This window comes from Anabas testudineus, chromosome 18 (genome assembly GCF_900324465.2).
Source record: "Anabas testudineus chromosome 18, fAnaTes1.2, whole genome shotgun sequence".
NCBI lineage: Eukaryota > Metazoa > Chordata > Actinopteri > Anabantiformes > Anabantidae > Anabas > Anabas testudineus.
In genome coordinates, this window is record NC_046627.1 from 30,514,003 (window position 1) to 30,529,024 (window position 15,022).

At 42.0% G+C, this 15,022-nt stretch overlaps 1 protein-coding gene across 1 annotated transcript in view; it reads left to right on the forward strand.

Annotated features, from left to right (window-relative positions):
- zanl (zonadhesin, like) overlaps positions 1–15,022 on the forward strand; it is a 71,417-nt gene that overhangs the window by 31,808 nt on the left and 24,587 nt on the right. The window contains 30 exon segments of the mRNA XM_033326557.1: positions 185–301; positions 989–1,140; positions 1,651–1,796; positions 2,352–2,495; positions 2,697–2,804; positions 3,140–3,309; positions 3,641–3,843; positions 4,137–4,281; positions 4,895–5,005; positions 5,102–5,295; positions 5,465–5,606; positions 5,936–6,180; positions 6,424–6,572; positions 6,755–6,883; positions 7,015–7,153; positions 7,396–7,537; positions 7,751–7,944; positions 8,181–8,262; positions 8,265–8,318; positions 8,822–8,938; positions 9,626–9,750; positions 10,288–10,433; positions 10,989–11,132; positions 11,334–11,441; positions 11,777–11,946; positions 12,278–12,480; positions 12,774–12,918; positions 13,734–13,927; positions 14,098–14,239; positions 14,615–14,859. Of these exon segments, the coding sequence (XP_033182448.1) occupies positions 185–301; positions 989–1,140; positions 1,651–1,796; positions 2,352–2,495; positions 2,697–2,804; positions 3,140–3,309; positions 3,641–3,843; positions 4,137–4,281; positions 4,895–5,005; positions 5,102–5,295; positions 5,465–5,606; positions 5,936–6,180; positions 6,424–6,572; positions 6,755–6,883; positions 7,015–7,153; positions 7,396–7,537; positions 7,751–7,944; positions 8,181–8,262; positions 8,265–8,318; positions 8,822–8,938; positions 9,626–9,750; positions 10,288–10,433; positions 10,989–11,132; positions 11,334–11,441; positions 11,777–11,946; positions 12,278–12,480; positions 12,774–12,918; positions 13,734–13,927; positions 14,098–14,239; positions 14,615–14,859 (4,505 nt within the window).

Here is a 15,022-nt window from a genome sequence, read left to right on the forward strand (position 1 = left end):
CACTTTGAGCTGAATCAGTGTCTTTCCTTTTCTTTTGGTGGCCCTTTTTTCTCTCATCGCCATCCGCTATTATTTCTGTGTCTCTTGAGCTTTCCATTTGATATCAACTTTAAAAAAAGATCTTGAAAGAGCTGAGGCAGGATAGCTCAGCGATGTTGGGCTCTGATGATCTCCTCTGTCTCAGGCTCTCAGGACTGTGTGGTCTCTGGAGATCCTCACTACAACACCTTTGACAAGAAGTTCTACAGCTTCATGGGAACGTGTACTTACACACTGGCCAGAACCTGCAGGAACAACACAGGTAGGATCAAGTTGTACACATCTGCACAGTGTAATGCCCGTTTTGGTGCTTAAAAAGACAGGTCATCAAAGTCCCCTATATGTGCCAATACACTGTCATGTTTAAAAGCAGAGTAATTATAGTGTGCGGCCCGTTGAAAAATGTGCCTTTCATTTTCATTTCAACAGTTTTTGGCCAAGTGCCAAGATAAGGTGAACCCAGGAGAGGTTGTGATTTTTTATGTCACTGCCTGTGATTGTTCCTCCAAATTCATCCATGTTACCTAAGATTACACATTTTAACACATATTTGCTTGAGATTAATTGGACACATTTTCACCAGGAGGTGGCACTACTACTACACAGTGACTTCCAATACCCTTTAGTAATCTTCAGGATAACTCAGAAAAACACAATTCAATTCAGTTCAATTCAGATTTATTTGTATAGCGCCAATTCACAACATAATATATATCTCGAGACACTTTACAGTGCAAGGTTTAAGACCTTACAGAGAATAATTATACAAAACTTTGATATTTGAAGTGATGATTTTAATATTGGGTCTACTCCTTGAACATAAGAGAACCATATACCTGGTTGTTTGTGAAATCTGTCTAGTCCTTAGCAGCTACAGTAGGACGACCTGGTAATGATACAAATGTACTTATTTGAGTAAAACAGTGTTTGCTCCCTGCTCCCTGTGCAGGTCCTTGGTTCTCAGTGGAGGGGAAGAATGAGGAGAGAGGAGTGTCGGGTGTGTCCTACCTCAGAAAACTCTACGTCACTGTGAACGGAGTCACTGTGACCATGATGAAGAGCAGGAAGACGCTGGTCAGTATGGACAAGACTTACACCGATGTATCGTGTTTCCATAAATCTATAGATAACTTTGACAAACTGTCTTTATCACATAATGCACACACTAGTTGTAGCACTGTCTCTGTCAGTGTTCATACTCTTTTTGAGTGAAATAGCAAATTGTATTGTATTGTATTGAGTATGACCACCTTTACACTAACCTAGAACTGTTTGGAAGATTTCTAACCCTCAAACAACCCATTAAACTGAGAACTGCCCTCAATCTGTTGGTGCTGATGCAAGAGCACACACAACTCGTTTTTCTTTTAAACATCAAATTCCCAGAAACCTCTCCACACTCCTCCTCCTTATCCTCTCCTGTAGTCCTGAGTTTTATCTGTTCACAGGTTTTCTCAGTGTCGATGTTCTGTCATCTTATGCTTCCCACAAGGCTGTTGGCTTTTTATCATGTGTCTTATGATCTGTGATGAATCACACTGAAACGTGAGTATAGACTGTACCTGCAGCTTCAGAGTCTTGATGTCCTGTTTCCCTCCTTCTGTCTGGCAGGTCAATGGACTGCGGGTGGCTCTCCCCCACTCCCCATCTCCCCTGATGTCTCTCAGTCTTGCCGGTCAGTACGTCACCCTGCAGACGACCTTTGGCCTGCGGGTGCGTTGGGATGGAAACCATTATGCCCAGATTACAGTTCCCAGGTTGGTGTAAAGCTTTGCTCAGACCAGTTGGTCACAAACCTTCAAAGGTTATCCTTCCTCTTAAGGCATTTATATAATGTTTATCAAATATGGCTTCTGTATAAATAGTGGATTGATCATTTATGATCTCCTCGGTTACTTTAACCTTAACCTTAACAGTGATTTTGTTACTCTATTCTATCTTTTATTTTGGGAAGTTGTGTATAGAAAATCTAGAAGGTACTTGTTTGCATTATTTCCATGTTTATACTGATCCTAAAAAAAAACCCGACAGAACTTTATAGAAACTCCCACCACTAATGTAGGAAGTAGAACCTGAATAGAATCAAACTCTGGGACACTTAAACGACCTACACAAACACACAAGACCCACACATGGACATGGAAACGTGCTCGCTGAAGAACCACAACAGGATAATTACACACTAAAGTGGATCTGTCTCCCTTTTCTTCTGCTTCATACAGTCATCAGCTGGAGTAATAAACACCTTCCCCAATACTTTGGATAGCCTGACTACAGTATCATCTCGTAATTCCCTGTTCTCATCCCTTTAGTTCTTACCATGAGCAGATGTGTGGTCTCTGTGGGGACTACGACGGGGACCCAAACAATGACTTCACCAAACCAGACGGTTCTCTGGTAGGAAATGTCAACGACTTTGGGAACAGCTGGCAGACAGACAAAGATGAGGATGACTCGTGAGTTCACACAGTTGACAGATTTTCATGTGATGTGTGTCCTGTTGCTGTAGTCGGAAGTGGGACTCAGATATAACATCATTAGCTACCCACAAGCTGTCTAAATTCTTCCTGTCTTAACTTCTGACTGGAAATGAGATTGAATGGTCTGAAGATTCTAGAAACGTAATGTGGCCCTGCTCTTGTGTTTGTACTGATCAGGTGTACCTCAGGCACCAAGCCTGACCCAGACTGTGACCCCAAACTTGAGGCAGAGGTAGTGAAACCAGACAAATGTGGCAAAATTACAGACCCAGCAGGACCTTTCAGGTGAGATGATAGTTTTGTTTTGTTTTGTTTTTTTCTTAATTACTGTTAAGTACAGCTGTTGGACTACCGTGTGTACAGCTGATGAGGGATCTTCACCTAAATCAGAATGAGATCAATATACAGTAAATAAGATGGTAAATAGCTAAAATATGACATAAAGCATCAACCCTATTGGACATGCTTCCTTTGTTTTTATTTAGTTATGTTTACATTAATAGTTGATATTCTTAAGTTTTTATTCTTACATTTAGTCACACATGACGTGTTTGGCTTGTTTCTGACCTTGACTGAGTTTTCTCTTCTCCCAACTGAGTTAGTGATCTTCTCTGTTCCAGGGACTGTATCAGTGTGGTGAATCCCTCTCCATTCTTCCAAAGCTGTGTGTATGACATGTGTCAGTTCAATGGCCAGCAGCATGTACTGTGTGACCAGCTGCAGGCCTACACCGATGCCTGCCAAAGCACTGGAGCCAAAGTCCACCAGTGGAGGACTCCAGACTTCTGCCGTAAGTCTCCATATCCTAGAATGACAAGCTTCCTTTTCCAGAGGTAGTGGCTGTTTTCTCCGCCTCTGGTTGTGCCACAGGACATGTGTCCTCTCATGTGTAACTTAATCACTCTGGTGTCATTGATCACAAATGTCGTACGTATCAAAAAGCTTTATTCCATTTTAAGTGACATAGGTTGTGTCATCCTCCCACAAGCTAACATTTATCTTTGCATCCTTATCTTAATCCTACTGTCCCATGTTTTATCTGTCTTTGTCTCTGTCCTACTCTTGAACCTGCCTTTGACCATCATCTTTCCCTCTGTCTCTTCCTCTGTTCCATCATGTAGCCCTGGCCTGTGCTCCCAACAGCTCCTACTCTCTGTGTGTGAGTTCGTGTCCGGAGACGTGCCAGGGTGTGGTTGGACCACCGGGCTGTCAGGACGTGTGTGTAGAGGGATGTGAGTGTGACCCGGGCTTCATCCTCAGCAATGACAAATGTGTGGCTCTAAAAGACTGTGGCTGTCTGGACACCAGTGGATCCTATCACCCTGTGAGTGGGAACAACCTTCTAGTGCCTTTCATCACCTTACGTTTCTCCTGTATCTTCCAAACTATACAAAGCTCATGCTCAGATTATAACAATGCTAAAGTGGGGAAAGACACTGAAGTCTGACTGATTTCCTCAACTTTACTATTGAGAAAATGCAGGTTTGTGAGAAAAGTACACTGACCATTAGTTAAGAGACTGAAAGAAAAGACTCAGTGTACATTCAGACCAAAGCAACAGGCTGGAAACCATGATGCTTTGTCGCAGTTCTGATTTTCATTGTATGTGTTTGTTAGGTGGATGATGACTGGTACTTGGAGGGCTGTGAGCAGAGGTGTGTGTGTCACAGTGGAGGTTTGATCCAGTGTCACAACAGCAGCTGCAAACCAACCACTGAGAGCTGCCAGCTTCAAGATGGAGAGTATAAATGCCGCCCTCTGGGTATGTTGGACACACATGAGCTTACACACACACACACACACACACAGAAGGCACTCAGGAGTCAAAAGTTGAAACCAGTGATCAGTAGTATCAGTAGTATTTGAAATAATCTACTATTAATTATTATAGATAATTTCAAAATTACTATTAACAGCAGTAAAATTGCATTTTTTAGACAAGACAAATGTAAGAGAGGACAGGATGTTACAGAGAATGTCAATGGGCAATCGGTTCAACACAGCTGGAATTGGACAGAGGAGAATTGGTCCTTATCTTCAATACATCTGACATGGGCTGTCCCTCGGATGTACTCATTCCTGATGCTATTCTATGCTATTCCAAAGAGAACCTCAACATCTTAAGCTCTGCTACCTCTACTTTTGCCTCCTGTCTTCGCTTCCGTGCTGCTGTCTCTAAGCCATATATCATTGCTTGTTTCATAACCTTTACCTCTGTAACCTCACTGTTCCACTTGGTTCACGCTCGTTCACACACATGTATTTTGTCTTGTTGTGGCTACTTTTCATTCCTCTGCTTTCCAGAGCACACCTCCACCATATAGCTACATATATAGAGATATAGACATATAACTATTCCTATCTAACATCTCCAGGTCCAACTACACCTAAGCCAACAAGTCCAGGTCCAACTACGCCTAAGCCAACAACTCCAGGTCCAACTACATCTAAACCAACAACTCCAGGACCAACAACGCCACCACCAAGTATGATGTGCCTTAAGCATTTTTTCCTCTCCTTTTTATATTTGTAAATATTGTTTCACTTTTCATCATCACATTCCTTTCATTTCTGCTGTACAGAGCCATGCCCTCCTGATGCAGAGTATATAGACTGTGGGCCACCCTGTATTCCCACCTGTATGGAACCGTCCACCAACTGTTCTGGTTCCTGTATCAGTGGCTGCTTCTGTAAACCAGGCTTTGTATTCAAAGGACGCCGCTGTGTCCCCCTGGAGAAATGTGGCTGTCTGGATGACCAGAACAACTATTATGAGGTCAGATGTCCATGTCAATAATATCATGTGCAGAAATGTTTATAAAAGGCCATTATACTGTGTATTTTTTCTTATATTTAGTGTCCACTCTATGTCATTAGAACTACATAACAGGGTGTATGGGAAATAATGTCCAGCAGTACTGATCCATGGTTCAATTTTGTTTCAGCCTGGGGAGATCATATTTGGAAATGGTTGCTCAAAGCTGTGTCGCTGTGCAGGAAACTACACTTTGGAATGTGTTGATAACTCCTGTGATCCCACTGAAGAGTGTCGTGAGGTTAATGGTGTTGCAGGCTGCTACCCTAAAGGTAATAATGTCTGTGGACTTGTGAGAGAGGTGGTACAGGAACCAGTAGCATAAAATCAGAGTGGATTTCTAATAAATATACAATAAGCACAACACATCATAAAAGGAATTACGATTCTTTACTACTTGTACAACTGTTGAACATATTTTCCTGTAATTGTCCTTTGTGACCAAAGTGACTTCTGTTCAGTAAAAGTTCAATGTCCTGCTTCAGATTCACATTCTGATGAAGACTAAGGCTGAGGTTGATTGAGAGTTTTTAATCCTGATATTACTGGTGCCACTATCAGGAAACATATTGGTGACAGGTCTCATGTGTTATTCTCCCAGATACATCCACATGCATATCAAGTGGTGATCCCCATTACACCACCTTTGATAAACTCAACTACAACTTCATGGGGAACTGCAGCTATGTGATGTCTGGACTCTGCAATGAAACCACTCTGCCTTACTTTGAGGTCCATGCTGACAATGAGAATCGCTACAACACGCCCACCATTTCCTATGTGAAAGCTGTACATGTATATGTACACAATTTGAAGATCTCCATTCTCAAAGGTGGCACAGTGCAGGTAAAACATGAGCTAAAACTGTTGTTTGACCAGAGCAGGTTGGCAGGGTATCTAATTGTTGTCATATTTATCTCATTTCTATAAGTGGTGTTGTTCCAAAATCACTTACACGCTGTAGAAAAGGCTCCTTTTTTAATAATTAAACCCAGTGCAGTGTCATTAGTAAAGGAAAGGTCTGTTCATAAGAAGTGTTTAAGCTAGACACCCCTCTCATCATTCTCTAAACCTGTTTTCCCTATACAGATAAATGGTACCAATGTAAATCTGCCAGTGAGTCCCGTCAATGGCGTCTCTGTGTTTAAGGCCGGACTGCACTACACTGTGTCCATGAACTTTGGTGTGACTGTTCGCTATGATGGAAACCACTTCATGGACATCAAAGTGATCAAAGAGTAAGTGAAGATTGAACAGACGCTGTCACTGGAGACCGCCGCTTTCTGTGCAGCCTTAGTCCAAAAACCCCCCACAGATAAAAACTCTGGACTTGGTGGAGAAGCAGCCAGATGTAGCTCAGAATCAATTGTTGCTGTCACCTCCACAAATCACTAACTTGCTGATTTGTTGTCATGTGCAGTTATCAGAACAAACTGTGTGGACTATGTGGAGACTACAATGGAAACGCCAAAGATGATTTCCGTAAGCCAGATGGATCGTTGACCAGCAATGCCAATGACTTTGGACACAGCTGGAACACTGATCCAGAGTGAGTATTGTATGAATTCAAGCATACGTTCATCTTCATACGGTATGTCCCCCATCGTGTCAGCTATTTTTTAGCTCTTTGGGAATCTTGGTCTTGGTTTGAGAAGTCTATCTGAGCATTTGTATTTATAGGTGTAATAAGAAACCCAACACCACCATCCCTGGGTGTGATGAAGGAAAGCAGGAAATATTTGAGAGCTCTGGATACTGTGGAATCTTGCTTGACAAAAAGGGTCCATTTGCTGTGTGCCACCCCAAAGTCAATCCCAATGTAACTACACGCACACACACACACACAAATGCGGACATTTACAGCACACACACCAATATGTAGCAGTTTTTTCTTTTGGACAGTTTTCATGGACTCACATATTGCATAATAACATAGAATTTTCTGAACTCAGATTGAATGTTCTATTTATTCCATAGAAAGAGAATTTAAAAAGTCAGTCTTTAGCACCAGAGTGGAGTTAAAGTGGAAAAAATCAGACTAACTGTGTGTGTGCATTTCAGAATTTCTTCAAGAACTGTGTCTTTGACCTATGTGAGCTGGATGGTGCAAAGCCAGTCCTGTGTGAAGCCATTGAAGCCTACGTCAACGAGTGCCAGGACCGTGGAATCAACATTGGAGCCTGGAGGAATGAAACCTTCTGCCGTGAGTGTTGTGATGGAGAAAGAAAGGGTGTAGTTAGGATAAGATGGAACAAGCTCAGATGCTCTGATTATTAAGTATAGAATTTAATGTATGACATCTAAAAATCCGTCTAAATAGTGAATTGATGAAGATAATCAATGGGCAATGGGAATGAATCCAGCATATGGCTCTGTTTTGCTATCACTTGACATTAATCTCCCATCCTTCCTGTAGCACTGAGCTGCCCCCCCAACAGTCACTATGAGTCCTGTGCAGACCCCTGTCAGGAAACATGTTCTGGGAAACCTCCCTTCTGCAGTGGGCCTTGCTCTGAGGCCTGTGTGTGTGATCCTGGCTATGTCCTGAGTGCTGGCAAGTGTGTAAAGAAAACTTCATGTGGCTGCAACCTCAACGGACAGTATTATGAGGTACACAGGGAAGAATGTGTGTCCTTGATACGTTTCTAAGGATGTGCTTGTTCACAAGCTTTACTCTTTAGATGTATATTTGCACTGTGAGCAGCACAACATCAATAGTAGTGTTTGATACCATTTGCTGCAGTGACCTTAATGTTTCACTAACATTAATAAAATGTGCAATTTATAATTCTGCTAGTAGAGTTCAAATATGTATGTATGTGTGTGTGTGTATGTGTGTGTTTCAGCCTGGAGAGGAGTTCTATGTCAACAACTGTAAGCTGAAGTGTAGGTGTAATGTTCCCTTTGTTACCTGTGCTGCCTCTGAGTGCCCCCACTGCATGAGTGTAAACTGCAGAATGGAGCGCTGGGCTGCTTTCCCCTCAGTAAGTTGAAACCCTCCATACTCTAGCCTTTTAAATAGTAAACTGAATAGCTATGTTCCATTCAGTAGTAACAGAATTAATTGTATGTATTTATTCCTGTTCCCATTACTCTACCTTAATTGTTTACACATTTAAGATGAAGGGCTTTGGCCTTTTACATGCTTCTAATAGGAGGGATTTGAAGTTGTGAGCTTAGCTACAGGTCTTATCTAGTCCTGCTTGTACTTGAAATTGTATTACATCACTTTCCTCCAACTTAAGGAATTCTAGGAATCAGTGCTTTTTGTCTCATTTCTTCTTCTCCTCTGTTAGTGGTCATCACTTTGAGATGAATCAGTGTCTTTCCTTTTCTTTTGGTGGCCCTTTTTTCTCTCATCGCCATCCGCTATTATTTCTGTGTCTCTTGAGCTTTCCATTTGATATCAACTTTAAAAAAAGATCTTGAAAGAGCTGAGGCAGGATAGCTCAGCGATGTTGGGCTCTGATGATCTCCTCTGTCTCAGGCTCTCAGGACTGTGTGGTCTCTGGAGATCCTCACTACAACACCTTTGACAAGAAGTTCTACAGCTTCATGGGAACGTGTACTTACACACTGGCCAGAACCTGCAGGAACAACACAGGTAGGATCAAGTTGTACACATCTGCACAGTGTAATGCCCGTTTTGGTGCTTAAAAAGACAGGTCATCAAAGTCCCCTATATGTGCCAATACACTGTCATGTTTAAAAGCAGAGTAATTATAGTGTGTGGCCAGTTGAAAAATGTGCCTTTCATTTTCATTTCAACAGTTTTTGGCCAAGTGCCAAGATAAGGTGAACCCAGGAGAGGTTGTGATTTTTTATGTCACTGCCTGTGATTGTTCCTCCAAATTCATCCATGTTACCTAAGATTGCACATTTTAACACATATTTGCTTGAGATTAATTGGACACATTTTCACCAGGAGGTGGCACTACTACTACACAGTGACTTCAAATACCCTTTAGTAATCTTCAGGATAACTCAGAAAAACACAATTCAATTCAGTTCAATTCAGATTTATTTGTATAGCGCCAATTCACAACATAATATATATCTCGAGACACTTTACAGTGCAAGGTTTAAGACCTTACAGAGAATAATTATACAAAACTTTGATATTTGAAGTGATGATTTTAATATTGGGTCTACTCCTTGAACATAAGAGAACCATATACCTGGTTGTTTGTGAAATCTGTCTAGTCCTTAGCAGCTACAGTAGGACGACCTGGTAATGATACAAATGTACTTATTTGAGTAAAACAGTGTTTGCTCCCTGCTCCCTGTGCAGGTCCTTGGTTCTCAGTGGAGGGGAAGAATGAGGAGAGAGGAGTGTCGGGTGTGTCCTACCTCAGAAAACTCTACGTCACTGTGAACGGAGTCACTGTGACCATGATGAAGAGCAGGAAGACGCTGGTCAGTATGGACAAGACTTACACCGATGTATCGTGTTTCCATAAATCTATAGATAACTTTGACAAACTGTCTTTATCACATAATGCACACACTAGTTGTAGCACTGTCTCTGTCAGTGTTCATACTCTTTTTGAGTGAAATAGCAAATTGTATTGTATTGTATTGAGTATGACCACCTTTACACTAACCTAGAACTGTTTGGAAGATTTCTAACCCTCAAACAACCCATTAAACTGAGAACTGCCCTCAATCTGTTGGTGCTGATGCAAGAGCACACACAACTCGTTTTTCTTTTAAACATCAAATTCCCAGAAACCTCTCCACACTCCTCCTCCTTATCCTCTCCTGTAGTCCTGAGTTTTATCTGTTCACAGGTTTTCTCAGTGTCGATGTTCTGTCATCTTATGCTTCCCACAAGGCTGTTGGCTTTTTATCATGTGTCTTATGATCTGTGATGAATCACACTGAAACGTGAGTATAGACTGTACCTGCAGCTTCAGAGTCTTGAGGTCCTGTTTCCCTCCTTCTGTCTGGCAGGTCAATGGACTGCGGGTGGCTCTCCCCCACTCCCCATCTCCCCTGATGTCTCTCAGTCTTGCCGGTCAGTACGTCACCCTGCAGACGACCTTTGGCCTGCGGGTGCGTTGGGATGGAAACCATTATGCCCAGATTACAGTTCCCAGGTTGGTGTAAAGCTTTGCTCAGACCAGTTGGTCACAAACCTTCAAAGGTTATCCTTCCTCTTAAGGCATTTATATAATGTTTATCAAATATGGCTTCTGTATAAATAGTGGATTGATCATTTATGATCTCCTCGGTTACTTTAACCTTAACCTTAACAGTGATTTTGTTACTCTATTCTATCTTTTATTTGGGAAGTTGTGTATAGAAAATCTAGAAGGTACTTGTTTGCATTATTTCCATGTTTATACTGATCCTAAAAAAAAAACCCGACAGAACTTTATAGAAACTCCCACCACTAATGTAGGAAGTAGAACCTGAATAGAATCAAACTCTGGGACACTTAAACGACCTACACAAACACACAAGACCCACACATGGACATGGAAACGTGCTCGCTGAAGAACCACAACAGGATAATTACACACTAAAGTGGATCTGTCTCCCTTTTCTTCTGCTTCATACAGTCATCAGCTGGAGTAATAAACACCTTCCCCAATACTTTGGATAGCCTGACTACAGTATCATCTCGTAATTCCCTGTTCTCATCCCTTTAGTTCTTACCATGAGCAGATGTGTGGTCTCTGTGGGGACTACGACGGGGACCCAAACAATGACTTCACCAAACCAGACGGTTCTCTGGTAGGAAATGTCAACGACTTTGGGAACAGCTGGCAGACAGACAAAGATGAGGATGACTCGTGAGTTCACACAGTTGACAGATTTTCATGTGATGTGTGTCCTGTTGCTGTAGTCGGAAGTGGGACTCAGATATAACATCATTAGCTACCCACAAGCTGTCTAAATTCTTCCTGTCTTAACTTCTGACTGGAAATGAGATTGAATGGTCTGAAGATTCTAGAAACGTAATGTGGCCCTGCTCTTGTGTTTGTACTGATCAGGTGTACCTCAGGCACCAAGCCTGACCCAGACTGTGACCCCAAACTTGAGGCAGAGGTAGTGAAACCAGACAAATGTGGCAAAATTACAGACCCAGCAGGACCTTTCAGGTGAGATGATAGTTTTGTTTTGTTTTGTTTTTTTCTTAATTACTGTTAAGTACAGCTGTTGGACTACCGTGTGTACAGCTGATGAGGGATCTTCACCTAAATCAGAATGAGATCAATATACAGTAAATAAGATGGTAAATAGCTAAAATATGACATAAAGCATCAACCCTATTGGACATGCTTCCTTTGTTTTTATTTAGTTATGTTTACATTAATAGTTGATATTCTTAAGTTTTTATTCTTACATTTAGTCACACATGACGTGTTTGGCTTGTTTCTGACCTTGACTGAGTTTTCTCTTCTCCCAACTGAGTTAGTGATCTTCTCTGTTCCAGGGACTGTATCAGTGTGGTGAATCCCTCTCCATTCTTCCAAAGCTGTGTGTATGACATGTGTCAGTTCAATGGCCAGCAGCATGTACTGTGTGACCAGCTGCAGGCCTACACCGATGCCTGCCAAAGCACTGGAGCCAAAGTCCACCAGTGGAGGACTCCAGACTTCTGCCGTAAGTCTCCATATCCTAGAATGACAAGCTTCCTTTTCCAGAGGTAGTGGCTGTTTTCTCCGCCTCTGGTTGTGCCACAGGACATGTGTCCTCTCATGTGTAACTTAATCACTCTGGTGTCATTGATCACAAATGTCGTACGTATCAAAAAGCTTTATTCCATTTTAAGTGACATAGGTTGTGTCATCCTCCCACAAGCTAACATTTATCTTTGCATCCTTATCTTAATCCTACTGTCCCATGTTTTATCTGTCTTTGTCTCTGTCCTACTCTTGAACCTGCCTTTGACCATCATCTTTCCCTCTGTCTCTTCCTCTGTTCCATCATGTAGCCCTGGCCTGTGCTCCCAACAGCTCCTACTCTCTGTGTGTGAGTTCGTGTCCGGAGACGTGCCAGGGTGTGGTTGGACCACCGGGCTGTCAGGACGTGTGTGTAGAGGGATGTGAGTGTGACCCGGGCTTCATCCTCAGCAATGACAAATGTGTGGCTCTAAAAGACTGTGGCTGTCTGGACACCAGTGGATCCTATCACCCTGTGAGTGGGAACAACCTTCTAGTGCCTTTCATCACCTTACGTTTCTCCTGTATCTTCCAAACTATACAAAGCTCATGCTCAGATTATAACAATGCTAAAGTGGGGAAAGACACTGAAGTCTGACTGATTTCCTCAACTTTACTATTGAGAAAATGCAGGTTTGTGAGAAAAGTACACTGACCATTAGTTAAGAGACTGAAAGAAAAGACTCAGTGTACATTCAGACCAAAGCAACAGGCTGGAAACCATGATGCTTTGTCGCAGTTCTGATTTTCATTGTATGTGTTTGTTAGGTGGATGATGACTGGTACTTGGAGGGCTGTGAGCAGAGGTGTGTGTGTCACAGTGGAGGTTTGATCCAGTGTCACAACAGCAGCTGCAAACCAACCACTGAGAGCTGCCAGCTTCAAGATGGAGAGTATAAATGCCGCCCTCTGGGTATGTTGGACACACATGAGCTTACACACACACACACACAGAAGGCACTCAGGAGTCAAAAGTTGAAACCAGTGATCAGTAGTATCAGTAGTATTTGAAATAATCTACTATTAATTATTATAGATCATTTCAAAATTACTATTAACAGCAGTAAAATTGCATTTTTTAGACAAGACAAATGTAAGAGAGGACAGGATGTTACAGAGAATGTCAATGGGCAATCGGTTCAACACAGCTGGAATTGGACAGAGGAGAATTGGTCCTTATCTTCAATACATCTGACATGGGCTGTCCCTCGGATGTACTCATTCCTGATGCTATTCTATGCTATTCCAAAGAGAACCTCAACATCTTAAGCTCTGCTATCCTCTACTTTTGCCTCCTGTCTTTGCTTCCGTGCTGCTGTCTCTAAGCCATATATCATTGCTTGTTTCATAACCTTTACCTCTGTAACCTCACTGTTCCACTTGGTTCACGCTCGTTCACACACATGTATTTTGTCTTGTTGTGGCTACTTTTCATTCCTCTGCTTTCCAGAGCGCACCTCCACCATATAGCTACATATATAGAGATATAGACGTATAACTATTCCTATCTAACATCTCCAGGTCCAACTACACCTAAGCCAACAAGTCCAGGTCCAACTACGCCTAAGCCAACAACTCCAGGTCCAACTACACCTAAACCAACAACTCCAGGACCAACAACGCCACCACCAAGTATGATGTGCCTTAAGCATTTTTTCCTCTCCTTTTTATATTTGTAAATATTGTTTCACTTTTCATCATCACATTCCTTTCATTTCTGCTGTACAGAGCCATGCCCTCCTGATGCAGAGTATATAGACTGTGGGCCATCCTGTATTCCCACCTGTATGGAACCGTCCACCAACTGTTCTGGTTCCTGTATCAGTGGCTGCTTCTGTAAACCAGGCTTTGTATTCAAAGGACGCCGATGTGTCCCCCTGGAGAAATGTGGCTGTCTGGATGACCAGAACAACTATTATGAGGTCAGATGTCCATGTCAATAATATCATGTGCAGAAATGTTTATAAAAGGCCATTATACTGTGTATTTTTTCTTATATTTAGTGTCCACTCTATGTCATTAGAACTACATAACAGGTGAGTATGTGAAATAATGTCCAGCAGTACTGATCCATGGTTCAATTTTGTTTCAGCCTGGGGAGATCATATTTGGAAATGGTTGCTCAAAGCTGTGTCGCTGTGCAGGAAACTACACTTTGGAATGTGTTGATAACTCCTGTGATCCCACTGAAGAGTGTCGTGAGGTTAATGGTGTTGCAGGCTGCTACCCTAAAGGTAATAATGTCTGTTGACTTGTGAGAGAGGTGGTACAGGAACTAGTAGCATAAAATCAGAGTGCATTTCTAAATGTGAGCTAAGTAAAGTAGCTTACTTGGTAGTAAACGTCCACTGGTAATATACAATAAGCACAACACATCATAAAAGGAATTATGATTCTTTACTACTTGTACAAATGCTGGAACATATTTTCCTGTAATTGTCCTTTGTGACCCAAGTGACTTCTGTTCAGTAAAAGTTCAATGTCCTGCTTCAGATTCACATTCTGATAAAGACTAAGGCTGAGGTTGATTGAGAGTTTTTAATCCTGATATTACTGGTGCCACTATCAGGAAACATATTGGTGACAGGTGTCATGTGTTATTCTCCCAGATACATCCACATGCATATCAAGTGGTGATCCCCATTACACCACCTTTGATAAACTCAACTACAACTTCATGGGGAACTGCAGCTATGTGATGTCTGGACTCTGCAATGAAACCACTCTGCCTTACTTTGAGGTCCATGCTGACAATGAGAATCGCTACAACACGCCCACCATTTCCTATGTGAAAGCTGTACATGTATATGTACACAATTTGAAGATCTCCATTCTCAAAGGTGGCACAGTGCAGGTAAAACATGAGCTAAAACTGTTGTTTGACCAGAACAGGTTGGCAGGGTATCTAATTGTTGTCATATTTATCTCATTTCTATAAGTGGTGTTGTTCCAAAATCACTTACACGCTGTAGAAAAGGCTCCTTTTTTAATAATTAAACCCAGTGCAGTGTCATTAG